This window comes from Scophthalmus maximus, chromosome 7 (assembly GCF_022379125.1).
Source record: "Scophthalmus maximus strain ysfricsl-2021 chromosome 7, ASM2237912v1, whole genome shotgun sequence".
Lineage (NCBI taxonomy): Eukaryota > Metazoa > Chordata > Actinopteri > Pleuronectiformes > Scophthalmidae > Scophthalmus > Scophthalmus maximus.
In genome coordinates, this window is record NC_061521.1 from 16590662 (window position 1) to 16609301 (window position 18640).

An 18640-nucleotide genomic window follows, 5' to 3' on the forward strand; every position below is an offset into this window, starting at 1 on the left:
ATCTATCTATCTATCACATGACATGACAACGCTATTGTTGTTCATTGACAGACTTCCTTCCTTGATCCTCAAGTGAAACAAACATTTTCAAGGCTGTAAAAGGTAATTACCTTGACCAAAGAGGTTACGTTTCCACCGCTGTCCATTTGTTTGAGTTTCCAGCAGGATTACGCAAAAAAATGACAGAACAGATTTCCACGAAACTCGGTGGAAGGATGGGACAGGAGCCAAAAAATAACTCATTCAGTTTTAGCGAGGATAGGGGCAAAGGGCCACATCCAGCAAGTCTTCATTAAACAGTGCAAGATATGGCGTTAGTGGACATTTTCACAGATCTCCCAGGGAATAATGCATGGATCCTGCAAATCAGGCATATTTAGGGGACTGATACATTTATGAGAGAATGCAATTTGGTGCAGCTTGATTGAATTTCAAGGGGACTGTATGCACTCTACCACAGAGTGCCCCGCTACTGTAATACTGCTGTAGACAGTAGTGTAAATAACGAAATGGTTTTTTTTTAAATAACAGACAAGAATAAAATGTAATACACTGAAAACGTGTTCTTATTATTCCAACCACTCATCAAATGCCACAGTATGTGTGAATTATGTTTGAGTAGATGTTTACCCCGTGACTCAGACACCGCGAATGTGGCTGGTAATCACCAACATGTATCCATTACACAAGCAAAACAAATAAATTGATATTTGATACCCAACCATGTCAAATCTGTGTATAAAAATTCGATGATAAAGTTAAAGATATGAAGACAATAAGACCTAAGAGTTGCAGCTCATTTACATATTCCAGGGCAGAACTTGTTGTCAGTAAGGAGAGGATTGTTATCTTCTGCCACTGCTCAGCCCCGTTGTGCTCTGACATGCTGCGTTAAAATGAACCCTAAATAAATCCTGACCTTCGTGGCATCATGCAATGGCTCAGAAAGTGCAGTAAAGTGCGTCAATACAGGATATGACATATAAGGTAATATTGTCTGTTTGGTCATTCAAGCCGGAAACATTTGCTTCGCAGTCACAAAATTTGAAATATCCTTGTTCCTGTCTGTAATGAATCAGTTTAGACTGGAATATGAAGGCGTTGTGCAATCCTGGATTTAACATGTTCAAATTGTGTACTTTTTTTTATGTCAAAGGATAGTTACTTTGAAATGCACTTGCATATCCAACTTGCCTCCCGTCCCAGTGCCACCAGGGGATTCTGGGGTATGAGATGGGGAGAGGTAAGTGAGGGGGTGGATGCGGGGGGGAAGTGGGGGGTCGGAGAGAGGTGAGTAAGAGATGAGTCAACAGCCCTCCACTATAAGATGTCCTGATGGAGCCCAACAGTGTCACACAAGCCAGCACCAGCCGAGGTAAGGTCAACTCTTCTTTACCATCGCATTCAACATCTACCTTACTCGAGCTCCGGCTCCTCCATCTTTCGTTGTCGTTAAAATGCAGGATCTATTGTAAAAGATGAAAGGTGTCGTTTTTATAGAAATTCTTGTTGGTTGTTCATCGTGTGCCTTGTAGTTCTCCAGCCAAGTTTTTTTTTTTATGGGCTTACCCTTCGAGTCAGTCCTCACAGAGCCTGTGAGCAGAGATTTGGAAAAACTGGGGGCTGAGAAAAAATAGTGTTCGCCAAAGTCAGCGATCTTTGTACCAGTTGCACAGGCGTATATTCACAGGTGTCTCTATCACAAATATTTGCTGCCATAATCAAACATATTGAGTAAATTACCGGACGGAAACCTGTTTAGAAATCAAAACAGATGACCTGCTGAAATGACACCTCCCGTCTTAGAGACATGACACAATGGTGAAGCCAAGTGAGAGATGGAGAACTACAAACTACATTATGACCCTGCAAAGTCTCTAATCATGTCAAATTCCTTTTCTTCTTCCTAGGAATAGCAGTGTTATCTTTGAATTCTACCCATCTCCAGAAACACCACAACTATGGATTACACTCTGGTCCTCCTGTTTTCTCTGCTGCAAGTTTTAAGTGTGTGCACAGCCGCTCCTCTGCCGGTGGAAGTGGTGAAGATGAAATCCAAAGTGAAATGGATGGCTGAACAGCTTATTATCAGGATGGAAGATTTCCAGGTAATATTCATAGGTTTTTTTTATGATGAAAAAAGTGTTTATAAAAGTAGTTTTTATGTTTTGGTTTTTTGTTTTGTCTGACTCATGTTCTCTCTCTTGCTGCAGTTCCCTTCTAGCCTGACACCTACTGATGACCTGGACGGAGCTTCCTCCATAGTGACCGTCTTGGAGGGTTACAACAGCCTGATCTCCGACACCTTTGATGGCGTCTCCCAGGTCAAGTCCGAAATCTCTTCGTTGACGGGTTACGTCGATCAGTGGAGGCGGGGGCACTGCAGCGAGCAGCGGCCAAAGCCCTCGGTGCCGGGGCCGCTGCAAAATCTACTGAGTCGAAAGGAGTTCGTTCACACGGTGACCATCGAAGCTCTCATGAGGGTGAAAGAGCTGCTCAATCTTCTCCTGAAAAACCTGGATCATCTGGAGAGTTGCTAACAGACGGACATGAGGACCAATATTTATCAGCTGTTGGCCTGGTTTTTGGACAAGAGATCATCAGTGATGGGCAACTTTTCATTTCCTCCTGGCCATGTTCAACTTTTGCAATGTATTTTGAAGTAAGTTCATTCTTGAACGTGCACTTATTTATATACATATGTATTTATTTATCTACTTTATTAGAAAAAAATTGTATTTCGCAAAAAACATTGTCTTTTCATCAGCATGTCTGCAGCAAAGGGTGTTGTTGCCACAGGAATGTTTTTTATACAAATTAATCTACGGCACGTTTTGCACACAAAGACACTTCAGCTGCTCGTAGGTTTGTATCATGTGACAACTGTTGTGGAAACAAAACTTGAAAATATGAATCTACTCATTAATTCAGTCCTGAATCATCAGTGTGAGAGGGCATCACGTTGAGCTGTGATGTCAGCGATGGAGGAAACATGCCAAGAAATTGTTTGTATGAGAACTAGGACAGGAAGGGTAAAGGGCAACTTTTATCTCAATGCAATTTCATCTAAATTGTTATTTATATCATAGATATTTAGAATATTTTTGTACAGTTTAAGCTTTATTACTTTGTATTTTTTATAACTTGAATTTTAAAAATTAATAAATATTTTACAAAATATATATGCAAGTTTGTCTGTGTTGCGTGATGAGAGAGATCAAGTGGAAAAAGACAAGTAGAGCAGTTTAATATAAAATGTCAATGTGGTGGGTGCTTATCTCTTGCTCCAACTTGTATGTCATGAGTGGGAAGTGTTTATCCCCGGCTATCGGCTTATGATTAACTCCTGGTAAAAATAAGAAGGAATGCCAACTATCACTATGAACCGAAACATTTTGAATCCTGCAAAAATTCTGTATTTCGTTTAGACATAAAACACAAAGATGAACAATAGAAATAAGAAATTCAAGGGGTTTTGTATATTTTCTTAAAAAGACATGTACACAAGACATGTTTCAGTGGGAAAAAACAAACATGTGCGCACTGATTACAGAAAATTTCAGGATGAATGAAGTCTGGTGATAGTTTAACATGTGGGCATCACATCCTGTACAATCTGTCACAAAACTAACACATGAAGAACCACTGCATTTACTCCAAATCCTCAAAATGTTGAAGGGTCCAGCACATCACTCACTCTCTCACACACACACACACACACACACACACACACACACACACACACACACACTCACTCTCCTCCTTCCCCACCTGGTCCCCTCCACAAGCCTATCTGTCTGTGATGACAGATAAGAGCATCCATGGAGTTGTCCAATAAAAGCTTGGTGTTTATTGGGGCCAAACGACCAGCCTACACACACACACACACACACACACACACACACACACACACACACACACACACACACACACACACACACACACACACACACACACACACACACACACACACACACACACACACACACACACACACACACACACACACACACACACACACACACACACACAGCACTAACCATCAAACCACTTGTTTCTTTTGAAATTGATGTTCTTGTCACTGTTTCCAGTCAGTTTCTTCTTGTACTGCTCCACCAGGCTGTCAAAACGGTCCCCGTCCCTGCTCTTGAAATTCCTCTTGGCTCCTTTAACCTTCTGGGGAAAGAAAAAATAAAAATAAAATAACGTCTGTGAGGTCAAAAAGAAAGTCACCAAACCGACAAGCAAATGTTTTAAAAACTAAAAGTTAAATAGCAATGCAGTGTCCAAAGCGAGACACGTGATTGTGGTGGTTAACACTTAAGATTAAATCTTGCAATATACAGCGTAATCGTTTTGTACTGAGAGTTTATGGTGCAGTTAATAATTCTTTCAACATGCAATGTGTGCCAATATCAATACATTAGTAATAAAATTTCATATTGGCTGATTTATCTGCCGCCACTGGAGATTCATTAACAAATTGGTTGAGCGGGGCAGAAGAATGTTTTTGTTTTCTTATGGTCTCGTAGATATTTGGCTGTGTGCACGTCATGTGATCTGTAACACGTGGAGACTTCATAATTAAGCATACACTAATATTTCACAGATCATCAGTTTCACTTTCAACCAACTTCTATTACTTACTACTTGTTCAATGTAATGCTCTAAAATAATATAACTGCTGCTGTCCATCTTGCCTTCTCCAAAGAAGTTTTGTGATGACCCCACTACAGTTTCACTTGGTGATGACAAAACATGAACATTTCATATGGACTAAACTAAATGTGCAGTCTTTGGTGAATCTGTCACAACATGTTTCATGGTTAAATCTCATTCATTTTTCATAGGCTGTACTGTTCAACAACATTTGAATATTCAATTTGGTTTTGTAAACAGTCTTCTGAAGAGTCTTCGCGAATCACCTCAGCCTCAGGAAATTAAAAAAATTAAGATTTACAATTCATTGTTTTTGATAGCTCCTAATAAATCAGTGCTTCAGCAGCTAATATGACCACAGACCAACAAAAAGCATATACACGAGAATATGTACAAACCTGGTTTCTGGGCTGTGTGGGCTTTTCCATTTGCCCTCTTTGACACTCTTTACTTTTGGATCCAGGTCTCGCTTTCTTGGGCGGTGGGCCTTGCTGCTTTCCCTTATCACGCATTCTGCGAAAGGCAACAGTTCATGTGTCACAGGGTTTTAGGAAGAAAAACCTACTGTTTTACATGCCTGTTTTCTAAATTGTTTTTTAAGCCTGTTTGTAATACGAGAGCTCAAAACAGTAACATTGGTTATTCGCACTGGGACTATTTGACGTTTTTGTGGTAACTGGAGTGAAATAGATCAAGATCTAGAGTCATTGTAACCGATAAGTTCCATCACTGAAATTCAAAGAGGTTTTAAAGTTCATACTGCTCGGCTCATATGCTTTAACGGGTGAACTATACACATATCGGCAAAACCAATCGCTAAAATTTCAAAACAAGCCACTACTTTGTTGACATTCCAGAGAAGGACATTTCTCTGGTGCTTTTTTGCAACCATTTATTAAATTTCGATGAGAAAAATCAGATTGCCGATATACTAAAATGTTGTGTTTCATGGATCTATCTTGACTAGTGGGTCATAAAAATACTGCACCTGATCTTAGGTCCCCGGTGAGAAGGAAAAGTTAGAACCTTCCTTCGTTTTTTTCCATTCTGCAGATCAATGTGCTCAACCTCAGGGTTGGTCTGGAAGCCGGAGAAGCGTTTGTCTCTTTTCTGGTTTTGAGGAGGTGCTGATCAACACAGAAAAAAATTGTAGACAGGAATATTTTTTGTTATTTAAAAAAAGGAGGCAATTGATAACAGTACATATGAAAAGACCACATTTGCCATTTCAATCAGATTTCACAGCCAATCAAATGTAATATGGTTCCTCCCCAGCACTGGCATGCGCTAATATATCTGTTTGCATTTTTACATGCAGGGGTTTTTCATAACCCATCAAAAACTGTGACTTCACTGCATTGAACCCTCATGTCTTATAGCCTAATAATACATACCGCTCTCCTTTCCTCTCAGCTCCGATGAGGATGACTGTGGTCTTCCTCCTACTTCACCTACGCCTGCTGGGGACTGAGGTTTGGCTCCTCCTTTATTGGGGCGATTTTGTAAAAACTGCTGCAAAAATGTCCACAGTGTTACTTTCTGCTTAGAAAAAGATCATTTGAACAGGTATTTAAAGCTGTAGGTGTAACACTACAATTGTTAGAAACATACCTTGTTTTTTTGTTGTCGTAATTCTTTAATTTTGAGTTTCCTTGAATCCTCCAAGGAGAACTCAACAATAGGTCTCTGCAGGATGATGCAAGATTAGACCGACAAACACACGAAATTTGTTTTGACTGCCTAAACACTCCAATGTAAACATGTACCTTGTGTGACCCAAAGATATCAGGGTTGTTGTTGAGGTAACGAAGTGTTGCGAGAGCATGTTCATGCTCCTGAAACTGGACAAAGCCGTAACCTAACGACTGTCCCACCACCTGGCCCTTCTCTGGCTTCTTGTCATACATCACTCGACACTGAAAGGAGAAACAGGAGACGCACACACACTCACAGTGAATATGAATGACAACAGCACCCCCTAATGGGCACGCAGACTATTTCCATAACCGCCGCTCCCACAAAATCGTTTCCAGGAATGTTTTACAAAGCTGCAATAAAATAATAATCTATTCTTACAGTGCTATATTTAACGAAATGTCTGCTGGTATACCTCTGGGATGCGGATTCCCTTTCCACCCTTTCCACCCTTCACGGCTTGAAGGCAGAGTGCTCTGAGTTTTTTATCGTCCACGGACTTGGGGAGGTTGTGGACACACAGACGAGTCTTTGACACAAACACACTTATGTCCCGAAGCTTGGCCCTCTTTATTTCTTCAAACTAAGGAATAGAAACAAACAAATATATCAGTCATTAATTCAGGTACAATATTGTGAGCATTAAGAATCCTGCCCCAAATCGAAAGGTCTACAATGGTGACGAAAAATAAACTCACTCTGTTTCTTTTGATCATGTCTGCTTCAGGCACACCCTCTGCAGCACTGGTTCCAGCACGGATCACTGGGCGAAATCAGAAGAGAAAACAAACAGTAACTAAGACCTAGAATTGATCCAGAGTCAATTCGGCAAAGGAATGTAAAAAATAAACCCATTCTAATATATAAATACAGATCTCCCAAAGGTCAGACATGGCTTTCCTGGCTTTGCATCTCACATGGTAATATATTCATTCACAGTTTCCATGTTATGAGCATGAGCGTTACATCCCATCAGCATGAAGCCCTTTAACAACATGACTATGTGTTAGATGAAATTGTCAAGTAAAGATGCGTGAGAAAACAAGAGGAAAAAAAAATGAGAGCATGAACAAGTTTACTCACATCCCTCTCTGGCCAGGTACAGGTTCCTAGTGCCCGTTTCTACTTTCACTTTATCGACCTTCAGCTTGGCAGCATCCTCTTTGCTCACTGCAGCCACAATTAGCAGCTTTCTGCCATCCACACGGATACCACCATTCTGCACCAGACAACACAGTGTAAGAGCAAGTCGGCAACATCACCTTATTCCACAAAACACACAAACAGATTAGGACGTGCCATAAAATGGCAGAATGGAAATCTTTAGTGGTTAATAATTCAGATTTCATGCATACGAGATTGCATTTTACCTCGGCCTGGTCCTCTGCTGCAGCCATGCATCTGTCTGCAGCCTCTTTAGTCTTAAACTGAGCAAATGCACAACCTAGCAGAACAAAATAAAAAAACAAAATGAGCCAAGCAGCACATTTTCCCCCAAAAAAAGAGTCTTTTTCTCAAGCACTGCTGAATGACCTTTTGAATGTTCCGTGTCTGGGTGGACAACAATTTTTATGTAGTTAAGTTCTCCGTACTGCAGGAGAACTTCCTCAAGACCCTCTTCCTCGGTGTCAAAGGACAGGTTCCTGTATCAGCCAGGAGCAAGAAGAACAATGAAGGTGATGACAATAAATGAGCGTTGATGCTCAGAGACAACTTGAAGATGAAGCAAACAGAGTTATCCAACCTGATGAAAACTGTTCTGCCCTCTTTCACATCTGAAGGGAGAAGTTTCTTCTGGGTTTTCTTTTGAGCTAGAGTCAAAAGCAGCAGACAACACGGGTCATAACAAGAATATTTTTTTTATCGAAGACTGTATTTATTAATATATATACACAACGTGCAAAAATATGAAAAACTGTTAAGAATTTATACCAGATTCCCCATCGTCCTCCTCGTCCTCCTCATCATCATCCTCCTCCTCCTCCTCCTCATCATCATCATCATCATCTTCCTCATCCTCATCCTCATCCTCCTCACTGTCTTGTTCCTGGCCATCATCATCATTATCTTCCTCCTCGTCCTCCTCACTTTCTTGTTCCTGCCCATCATCATCATCATCATCATCATCATCTGAATGGGATTCTTCCACCTGCTGCACAGCTGGTTTTGAGGCGACTCTGCAGAAATGTTCGACAAAAAATCAACCAGTTAAATTGAAAAAAAATTCACACCCAGAAGCATATGAACAGAGTTAACATATTTGGGGTCCACACTTTGTCTTCGAAGGTGCTGCTTGTTTCTCTTCTTCATCATCATCATTATCTTCAGAGTCACTTTCTGAGTTTGACGGTTTTCCAGTTGCTTCCTCTGTATTCTTATTTCCTGCAAGGCAAAGGAAATGGTGTTGATGATTACTAGCTTTATTTTAATGCTGACATACCTTCTGATGACTATGAGGACTCAGGGTGCTCTTTTCATTGTTTTGTAGATATAAAACAGAGGCGTTCTTTACTCTAGCAGGGAAAAAATACCTGCAATTGAGGATTGCTGTGTGGCAATAAACTTGTCCTTTGGTATTGCCCAGTCAACTGCTACCTGCCTCCCTGTAAATATAAATATAACATTTATAACAAATGCAGTCACATGATACAAACTAGATAAACGTTTGTAAGTGTTTCAGTCACTAACCTTTTATCTCCTTCAGGTTCATATCATTTAAGGCTTTTGCTGCCTGAGACACATTTTTAAACAAGACGAAGGCAAAACCTCGCATCTTCCCATCTATAGCAAAAAAATAAACAGACGGAGTAAAAATGGAAAGTACATGATCGATTGTACTACTCAACAGTCAGACGACAGCTCAAAAATATTGCTTAGTCGTAAGAATGAAATACATTCATACCAGGTTTCAGGGGAATTTTGGCCTCGAGAACTGTTCCAAACTTGGAAAAAGTCTGCTTCAGGTCATCTTCGGAACACTGTAACACAAGACACTTATCACCCTACAGGTCCAGCAACCTGCCCTTAGGTAACTATGGATTTCAGGTTGGTAGATCAAAGTGTGATTCCCAGTGATTTAATCCTACACCCTTTCAGCAGACTGTACCTTAAAACTGAGGTTCCTTATGATAAGTCTTGCCTTCAGTAGTTTCTTCCTGAAGCCATCGGGTTTCTTCTCATTCTCCTTTGGCGGCGCATCCGGCTTACTAGGTGCTAAATTAAAGACACGAGCAAGGTTATCATCAAGCTGACATGGTGCCAGGGAGCTTCCAGTCAGCTGCTAGTTTTGGAGACACATCTTCATACACACCTGTTTTCTTTTTATCTGTTATTTTCTTCTTTGCCACCGACAGAGAGATCCTCTGTCCGTCGTAATCCTTTATTTGTGTCATGGCTTGCTGTGCATCTTCCTCCATGGAATATGTGACATAGCCAAATCCCCGACATGTTTCTGTACCTGGTTTATAAATGAGAATGAGGTGGGAACATGCTATTTATGTTGATATTCATATTCTAACACCGCTGCTTCTAAATAGTAAGGCGTTGTTAACATGTACAGACTTAGACGTCAGTCTATTGGACCAAGCTATTCTCCAACTTGGCTTCAGTTTATCATTTTCACGGTTATCTTCGTATGGTTAACTTTAACAGACCCACCTTTCTCTCTGACCACGAAGCACTGCTTCACCGGGCCAATCTCAGAGAATATTTCCTCAAGTCGCTGGTTCGTGGCTGTGGCTGGTAGTGAGGCAACGAATATGGTCTGAGCAGGCATGGCTCCCTGCTGCCTGGCTAACGTTAGCAGTTAGCACGACGGTTGTTAGCTTGTCCGGCTCGGAAGTAACTGACAAACTGCTCTCTAGTCTCTTAACAGTCCAGCGCTGGATGCTAATATTAAACTACTCTATAATCACACGTGTCGGATAGATGAATACACGCCGCTGAGCTGTTAAACTTGAACGCCATTAGCTGCCAAGTTTCGTCGCATGTTTACATGTGTAGGACATCTTCGGAAGTTAGCGGAAGTCGTCACTTCTCACGTTGACCAGGAGAAATCCGGACTGTGGCGCCGCCTGCCGGCCCGGAGGTGTCAACGCACAAAACTGAATATAACTGCATTTTTTTTTACTGTTGTAGAAATGAGTCTAGCAAAAAAAACAAAACAACAACACACACCTCAAAAAGATGATCTCATATTTATTTCTAAAGCACAAAGAAGAGAAAATGTAACAAAAAAAAGTTTGGAAAAAAATTCCTGAAATGTGTGAAAGGTTCAAGTTATGAGATACAGTTTACAATTTTTAAGGCACCATTTCACATTAAACAACAACATTCAACAACCAACCTCAACAGACAGTTCATTCATTAGTAGAATGTTTGTTTTAGTTTCTGTTCGTGAGGTTTAGGAATTTTAAGCTCTATTAATGTCTTTCAGCTGTATTCATGCTTATTACTAATTTTCCAATTGTGTATGCAAAACTACCCCCTACTGCCAGCAACAAGACTGCAGTACTTCCTGTGTGACAAAGAAATTCCCATAGAAAGTTACAAAACCAGCAAATTTACAATCTTTCAAAAATGTACTGAGTGTAAACAATCATCAGGAATAAATAGCAATGACATTTACATTTTGCACATTTTTTTGGTGCTAAAAGATGAGGTCAGCAGTTGTCTATGCAACTGTAAACAGATATGAGATATTAAGTGGAGTGAATTTGACCACTGGGGTGGTTTATCGGACTTCATGTAGTCAGATATTGTGGTGATGAAGTTTGCGGAGACAATGAGTCTCACACAGACTGGTTTTATCACAAACTCAACTTTCCACTCAAAATTAAACATTTTTAGGTAACAGATGTGCATAAGCCTAAGTTGTTTAGTATTAGTAATTTCTGCAATACACTATAATGTAAAGTAGGTTGAAATTGCCTGTAAGGAAACTTGTATACACATTCCTTTGCCTTCTTTCGCCGACAGTATATGTGCTTGTGCTATAGTGTTCACATCTTTCCACTAAACTCGGTCTGCACTCATCTTCACAAATAGCTTGGAATGGATAACAATTAACAGTATAATTTAAGTTAAACATACCTTAATTAATGTATTTCCCAAAGTAACAAATGTTTAAGGTCAAACACAGAAAACAGAAAAAGTCAAGCTAATGTCAAATTAGGTTGCAATGAAACCATCCTACATCTTGGCCTTCAGCTGAGTGATGTTGAGTGAATGGAGGAACAGTTCCAGTGTGGTCAGATACTCTTGTGGGTGTCTCCTCAGGTGACCTGCATGTGTTGAATCCTCCCACTTCTTTGCTGTGATGTTTATCCCACGCTTGCGCCAGTGATCGATCAACTCCTCCAAATTTTGTGAGTCGCTCAGCGGATCGTTCTCGCAAAAGAAGAACAGCGCAGGGGCGGAGAGGGGAGTGTTCCAAAACACTTTAATGCTTGTGTCATAGTAGTGCACCGTTTTTTGTTTGAACATACCAAAGTAAAGCATGCATACTTTCTTTACCAGAGTGTCAAAACGAGGAAATACAGTCTTACCTAGACCTGGGGGAAAAGAGGGGAAAAAATTTCATTAATAATATAAATAAATAAATTATTTAATCCTATTCGTACATGTATCATCTGTATGTGTGGCTGTTCATAATGACATGAAATGAATGACTTAAATCACGTCAATACCTGTGGCCATTCTCTCCAGAGATCCCACCACCAAGCTATCGAAGACTTGACCTTTGATCCTCTTTGTGAGTGACTGATATTTCTGCGTGTCCTGGGACACATGTACCAGCAGCTGGCTAAACATGAAGCCACCGATTGAGAAGCCATGGACAAGTAGTGGGCGGGACACAAAGCGTTCACTCTGGAGCAAATCCAGCACTGTCTTCCCACGATCCAGACCCCAGCGAGGCCACAGGAACTCTTGCACCTTGTGTGTGAAACAAACAGAACATTGAAGCACCTCTCATTTCATAGACAGCCTTACGGGCTGTGTATGTAATTAAGAAATCCAATAAAATGAAACTTAAAAATATGATAACAATAACAGACATTTTTGGGGGGGGGGGGGGTGGGTCTGTGACAAACATTTGCACATAATTTTGGACAATTATCAACATCATTTATGGTATCATATTATCATTACACTATCTAGAAAAAAAACATGTTGTTTTACTCAGACATATGCAAGAGAAAACGTGAACTATGTACATTCTTTTGGCATAATTATTTTCTCCAACATTTTTTCAGACTGTGACAGATGTAATTCTTGGCTCTTTGATAGTTTTCTGTTATATTTCTGAAGTAAAGATGTTGGGATATGCTAAGAACTAATTTTCACTCGTCATTATCTATTTTATGGCAGCAGAAAATGTTATACCAGCCTCCAGAAACTTCAGAAGGTTAAACTGGACTAATGAAACTATCTTAGGGTTGATGAAGATTATAGACAGACTCAAAAACACTCAATAGCCTAGCAACGTAATACGGCTACAGACAACAGAATCAGATTACACTGCTTATTGCTCCATTCCAAAAATGATATTTATTGTAATGAATGGACACTGAATTGTTTTGTCCTGAAATATAAGACGACTAGAATCACCAGCATCAGCTGCTATTTCAGCCATAGTTCCGACCAGAGGCTGGCCCTGAACCGCCACACAACCCCCAAAGCTAATAAATCTTGAAATGAACGTTTGCCCCAGTGAAAATGGTATATATCATATTTGTATTTGTATACGTTTGTTAAAATTGATGTGGGACATGGATAATTAACACGTGTTAACAGTCATGACCAAAAAGATCAGATCTGAGTACAAAGAAGAAAATAAATCTGTACTGAACATTAAGCCCTATAATGTGAATTCATAAACTGTGGGACAATTATTAATTAACTCTTATCCTGTTTACACAAAAATGGGCTTCTGTGGATTTGATGTTACCAGTGCTGTATTATTCTAATGTTGGGTAGACAAAGGTAGACATTCCTACATGTTGTATGGTATGGCAAGTAGTTTAAATCATTTAGTCAGCAGCAGTAAGAGCAGTTGCAGATGTCAACAGCTGCTTTTTGACTTGAGAATTCGAAGCCAGCATATCCATAATGTAATTATGGCTAGTAGCAATCCTAATTAAAGATCATTGCTGATTGATGTTGTCTTCACCTCACTCTCCACCACAAGCACATCGAAGCCGGTGCGGAAGTAGATTTCACAGTACTTGGCCAAAGCTTGGGGACGGGAACCCAGCCATGGCAGCATCAGCATGAGGGGTTTATGGTCTTCCGAGGCCGGGGTCTTACATCCTGAGGCTGGAGATACTAATTCATTCATGTACAAAGTGACATTCTTACTGAGGCGGAGAGAAGTAATTCCTCTGCTCAGAGTTGCCCTTGCCAACATGGCTGCTGCTGTCAGCCTCGTTGCATTAAGAGGGGCCAGACAGTCTGCAGGAGGAAAAGAGGGGGGGGGGGGGGGGGGGAAAGAGTTATAGCTATTGCTCTAAAGCTTTGCAGAAAAGATCAACAGCTGTGTGAGATACATTAAGAGTGTAAGTAAGCTGCCATTAGACGTTAATACCCCTCAGCAGCATTATGACTCCAGGAGGAACTGCATCGGAAAACGACTGCACATTCCTTAAGTGTTATGGGAATCTGACATTTTCTCAAAAAAGTGCTTTGCGACGGGGGAGGGAGCCACGGCAGCACCCGCTGCTCGTTGAGAAGCAGTCGCTGGGGGGGTCTGATTACTCGCTTAATATAGCGACAAAGACACTACGTTGGCAGCACTGAGTGGTAGCAGTGGGAACCAGTAGCTCGTGCAGCGTTCAATTGCACCTCGGAACTAGGAGCTCCGAAGTCGGGGTTGGTGGGGTTCCTCTTCCCACTCGAGAAGCCGTTCCAGTTGCAACCTCCGACTCGCGGGTTTGTAATTTCGAGTTCTTATGTATAGTGGAAGGACAACTTTGACCCAATTCTGGCTCCATAGACAACCCTGACCCCCGAGCTCCGATTACAATGGAACGCAGCGTCACTTGGAGTTCGCAGGTGTAGTAGTCCAATCAGAGACGTCGATGTTACACTCGATTGTGTGTACTGTACTGGTATTTTCCAATGACATCGAGAATAAAAGATGTTTTTCTTGAAACAAGGTTGATTTCACACGGACTTGTGGCTTCTTCGTGTACATATACCATCGTTTCTACCTTGGACAGTGACAACATTGTGGCTATTGATCAAAATTTCAATTGAGCACCAACCACAACCGACGGCCCTTTTTGACCCTAATGTCGTTCAATACTTCCATAATGTTGTTGTGTGTGATGTGGTTACCGCTCAACAACACAATGCCAAGGGAGCTAATTTCATCACAACTAGCTGGCTGCAGGGTGAGGGTGATTGGATGTGTATGCCCCAAGTACACCATGCTAACTGAGACCTAGCAGTGAGCATGGTGCTCCCATGAGAAGACGAGAAGGTGACAAGATTGTGTCTGTGTGCTGTATGTGCCCCGCTGTTTAAACCACAAGCCACGTGAAAGTCCCATATATGTTTTTACCATAACAAACTACTTCAATTCTGAACCTCTTTTTTGTGTCACAGAATATTGATGTGGGGGCTGATGAAGTAAATTTCCCTTAATCTTCTCTAAGTAGCGCTCCTTTGCTTTCTTATTAAGTTTCTCCCGGTGAGGGATCTTGCTCCTAATCTCCTCGCGGTCCTCGCGAGAACTTCTATCCCTTAGAAGTGAAACAAGCTTTCTTGTTTTTATTATTTGTAGTAAATTCATGTCACAAACCGAAAATTTCGTTTTTCACCATTGTGAAATATGAATTGGTTTATATGTGCGACCTTGAAGAAGGATAAAACCGTCCTCTGAGATGAATGAAATAAATGAATAAAAACCGTCCAGAACTTCTGCATTAAAAGTTGAGCCCCTTTGCTTCACAATGTCTGCTGGCTGAGTTACTGACCGGCTGTCGAGTCTGTCCCGGTGATGCGTTAATAGATCGGGTAACCGACTTCTCCACGGCACATCGTCGTCTCCAGTGTAACGTCCGCCCGTCAAACAGACGCGCTCTGTCCACGGTCAGATCGGTGTCCGCGTTTCGCCTTCGCTTATAAGTGATCTCTCGTTCGTGTCCTTAATACCCCGCCGCCCTCTTTGTGTCCTCAGTTAACTTCATAAGGCATCTCGGGTAAAAAAAAAAAAAAATAGAAGTACGGCCTCACTTTTGACATTGTTTTCAAGACCCCTCTACGGTGGCCCTGAAGTGCAAACCACAACGCCGAAAGAGAAAACACTACGCCGAAAGAGAAAACACTACGCCGAAAGAGAAAACACTACGCCGAAAGAGTAAACACTACGCCGAAAGAGAAAACACTACGCCATCAACGTCTACCGGAAGGGGAGTGGTCTGTGTCACATGGCTCTCGCCGATTGGACGGGCCTTTCCTGGTGAGGCTGTGTTTACGCCGGTGGAACTAGTGCTCTCTGTAAAACCCGGCTTTTCAGCACAAACTGTCGGTGGTCTTTCCACTGTCGATAAAAGCCCAGGGGCCGTAATGCAGACTCAGAGCTATATCTGTTGTATGACCGGCCTCCTCCAAAGAAGAGGCGTAAGATGCGACCCCGGTTGAAATGGCTAATGTTATTAACAGCACTGCTCACAGGAGCAGCGGCAGCCCCCAGCGTTCAAGTGACTGGAGAGTGGAGACATGGATGGTGGACTTCGTAAGTTAAAGAGCCGTTTTATTTTCTCCATTTTATTACTTGCATTCAAGTTATTCAGATGTACAGTGTGCATGTCACTCTCCTTCTGTGTGACTTTGGCTATGCTCTTGTGTTTGTCACAGTGGACAGACCAGACCTGCTGGTGCTGCACATCCCCTTTGATCAACATGTGTGTTCGCTCTGGACTCAGTGGGAGGAGCCTGAACAACACATGACAGGATGACCCAGTGTGATCAGACCTGCTACTCCAAGCTTCAAAACATTTCAGATGCTTTGCTTTACACTGGCATCCACACCCTGGACTCTGCTTGTCTACCCCAGAAATTCTGTTTATGGCCTTCAAAACTTACATTTGCATAGTCCGTGGGCCCTATCGTTTAGACTAAGATGCTACTGAATAGTAAATGACCGCTAATTGCACCTTTCATGAGTGGTATCAGGTCCTGAATGCAATGTGTTCTAGGGGAATGGTTGTTGCGTTGTCCAGGGACAGGTGATAATGTCAAATCTACCAAGCAGTCTGGCGCTGTGGAGACGTCACAGCCACCGGGCGCACAGACCGAAGTGACTTGATCCAGCTGTATACTAAAATTTCACAACAAAGAAAGTTGAAAACGTTTGTAAATAAAAACACGAAGACAATATGGACAATCTTTTTTCAGAATTGTATTTTTTATTCATTTATTGGCCTTCATGTCGCTGAAATTATGTTCGGTCAATTATATTATAACCTGTTTTCGCACATTTATATCAATATAACAATTTGCTCATCAATAATTAAACAGGATTAGTAAAGAGTACATTTTTTTATTTCACCACGGTCACAATCTGCCATAGAGATGCCACATGTGGTGCCAAAGAGTGATCGTCTGTCAGACACTAATATTATCAGGATCAAACTCTCATAACGGGCACATATACACAAGTTTATGTCCGTAGTAATATCAAAGATATGTCTTTGTGAAACTTTAACGTTTCTTAAATTTGAAATCCCAAATGTATTTCTTTCTGTGGCTGTGATTTTACCCCTAAACCCTTTAAAAGGAACAAACTAATAAAGATGTGTGAATATGAGACATCCTGACAGATCGACGGTCAATAGCAGGGCTGAACAACCACTCGTGCTCACATTCACACCTGTGGGCAATTTGGAGTTTCCAATTCACCTAATGGAAGTTGGCGTACCTCGGGGGAACACACGCACGAGGAAAACATGCAAATTCCACACAGAAAGGTCTCTGGCTTGTTGAAACCCCAAACCTTCTTGCTGTGAGGCCAGGGTGCCTACCACTGTACCACCATGCTGCCCAGGACACAGTATACAGTATAAAACTTTGACTTATCTACACCCTTCACCCTAACCAGGGCCATGGTTTGCTTGCGCAGCTTTGTTTCTGTGTCTTGTCCTGATTGTCTATATTCCCAGCTGGACCCCAGTCCCTGCTGACTTTGTCTTGTTGGAGGATGACTTGTCTAAACAGAAACCAGTTGCCCAATGAGTTAGGATAGCGAGTGTGAGGCGGCAATAATTTGGCCATGTCCCTCACTGAGCTCATATGTTTGGCCTGTCATTGTTCCTTTCCAGTCCCTTTAGTTACGGCTGGGTTGATTATTTCCTGTGTCCTCATCAGACAGCAGGTTATTCACGAATCACGCCCCTCCGGAAGATGCTATCTTCGCCACTGTGTAGATGATCTGAAATAGTCTTTACTGTCTTTCAGTCTATGTGAAATCTGAATCTCAGTGTCACAATTATTCATTTGGTGGTATTTGCTGTCATAGTCAACATTATTCTTGGTATACAGAACGAGACTGTATGTCTTTAAAGTTTTAAAGTTTTAAACTTAATATTTTTGGCAGTTTTGTTTGGGATGCAGTTTCATCAGTACTAATCTATTTGTGGATAGTAGAATAATCAATGTGCAGTTGGCAGAATTTAAACACACTACTAATTCATCAGTGGTCTAAACAGAACTTTTGAGATCATTACATCAACTGGACAGAGGACGTACACAGTGTGTGACTGTGCTTTAAACTCCTTAACTCTAAATGCATCCAAAGGTATGTGGATCAGTGTCTATTTTGGAACCATCCTTGGGAATTGAATTAGGCCACGAGGCTACTAGATTACCCCATTTGGGTAAAAACAGTGAACATGTGAATAAGTCTGATAACTTTGGAAGGAATAAAATAAAGAAAGTGAGTAACATGACTTCACCAGAGGGAGATCACTAATTGAAACATCCCTTGTCACAATAATTGACATGGCAACATGGTCACAGTCCAGCAATTTCTTTTTTTGCAAAGTAGTATGTGCTATAGTATCAGAGGTGCTGTATGTACACACGCACACACGCACACACACACACACACACACACACACACACACATACACACACAGTAAGTAACCACTATCATGCATTATGCATGTCTGCTATTCACAGAGAATATTCTGCTTCATTTATTTCTCTGACATCTTTCAAACAGAGCTGCTAATGTGATGGATACTTTAGAAGGGAGGCAACAGAATCAGTTGTAAATTACATT

General features: G+C 41.4%; 3 protein-coding genes and 1 long non-coding RNA gene across 6 annotated transcripts; 2 read left to right on the top strand and 2 right to left on the bottom strand.

Moving 5' to 3' along the window:
* The first annotated feature begins 1300 nt into the window (after positions 1 to 1300).
* Positions 1301 to 3748, top strand: LOC118315687 (leptin). Its single transcript, XM_035643157.2, has 2 exons — positions 1301 to 2108; positions 2214 to 3748. The coding sequence occupies exons 1-2, from the start codon at positions 1962 to 1964 to the stop codon at positions 2538 to 2540; spliced, it is 474 nt and encodes a 157-aa protein (XP_035499050.1). The 5' UTR covers positions 1301 to 1961; the 3' UTR covers positions 2541 to 3748.
* A 187-nt stretch (positions 3749 to 3935) lies between these two features.
* On the bottom strand, positions 3936 to 10387 carry rbm28 (RNA binding motif protein 28). 3 transcript variants are annotated; one of them, XM_035643155.2, is made up of 20 exons: positions 10012 to 10387; positions 9665 to 9811; positions 9461 to 9567; positions 9257 to 9332; positions 9043 to 9135; positions 8886 to 8957; positions 8628 to 8736; positions 8287 to 8531; positions 8099 to 8165; positions 7888 to 7997; positions 7725 to 7798; positions 7438 to 7573; positions 7053 to 7117; positions 6770 to 6937; positions 6426 to 6575; positions 6271 to 6345; positions 6054 to 6168; positions 5648 to 5786; positions 5058 to 5172; positions 3936 to 4176 (listed from the first exon to the last, which is right to left on the bottom strand). In XM_035643155.2, exons 1-20 carry the CDS (start codon positions 10127 to 10129, stop codon positions 4036 to 4038), a joined length of 2322 nt encoding a protein of 773 aa, XP_035499048.2. In that variant the 5' UTR covers positions 10130 to 10387; the 3' UTR covers positions 3936 to 4035. The 3 variants fall into 3 exon arrangements, with proteins under 3 accessions (XP_035499048.2, XP_035499049.2, XP_035499047.2); XM_035643156.2 differs by having other exon boundaries at positions 3936 to 4173; positions 6054 to 6171; XM_035643154.2 differs by having other exon boundaries at positions 6054 to 6171.
* Positions 10388 to 10531: 144 nt separating this feature from the next.
* Positions 10532 to 15626, bottom strand: si:dkey-5i3.5 (uncharacterized protein LOC565091 homolog). Its single transcript, XM_035643124.2, has 4 exons — positions 15333 to 15626; positions 13526 to 13806; positions 12042 to 12288; positions 10532 to 11906 (listed from the first exon to the last, which is right to left on the bottom strand). Exons 2-4 carry the CDS (start codon positions 13760 to 13762, stop codon positions 11545 to 11547), a joined length of 846 nt encoding a protein of 281 aa, XP_035499017.2. The 5' UTR covers positions 13763 to 13806; positions 15333 to 15626; the 3' UTR covers positions 10532 to 11544.
* Positions 15627 to 15722: 96 nt separating this feature from the next.
* Positions 15723 to 16744, top strand: LOC118315664. Its single transcript, XR_004794900.2, has 2 exons — positions 15723 to 16093; positions 16216 to 16744. It is a non-coding gene; the product is annotated as an uncharacterized LOC118315664 (long non-coding RNA).
* The last annotated feature ends 1896 nt before the right edge of the window (positions 16745 to 18640 follow it).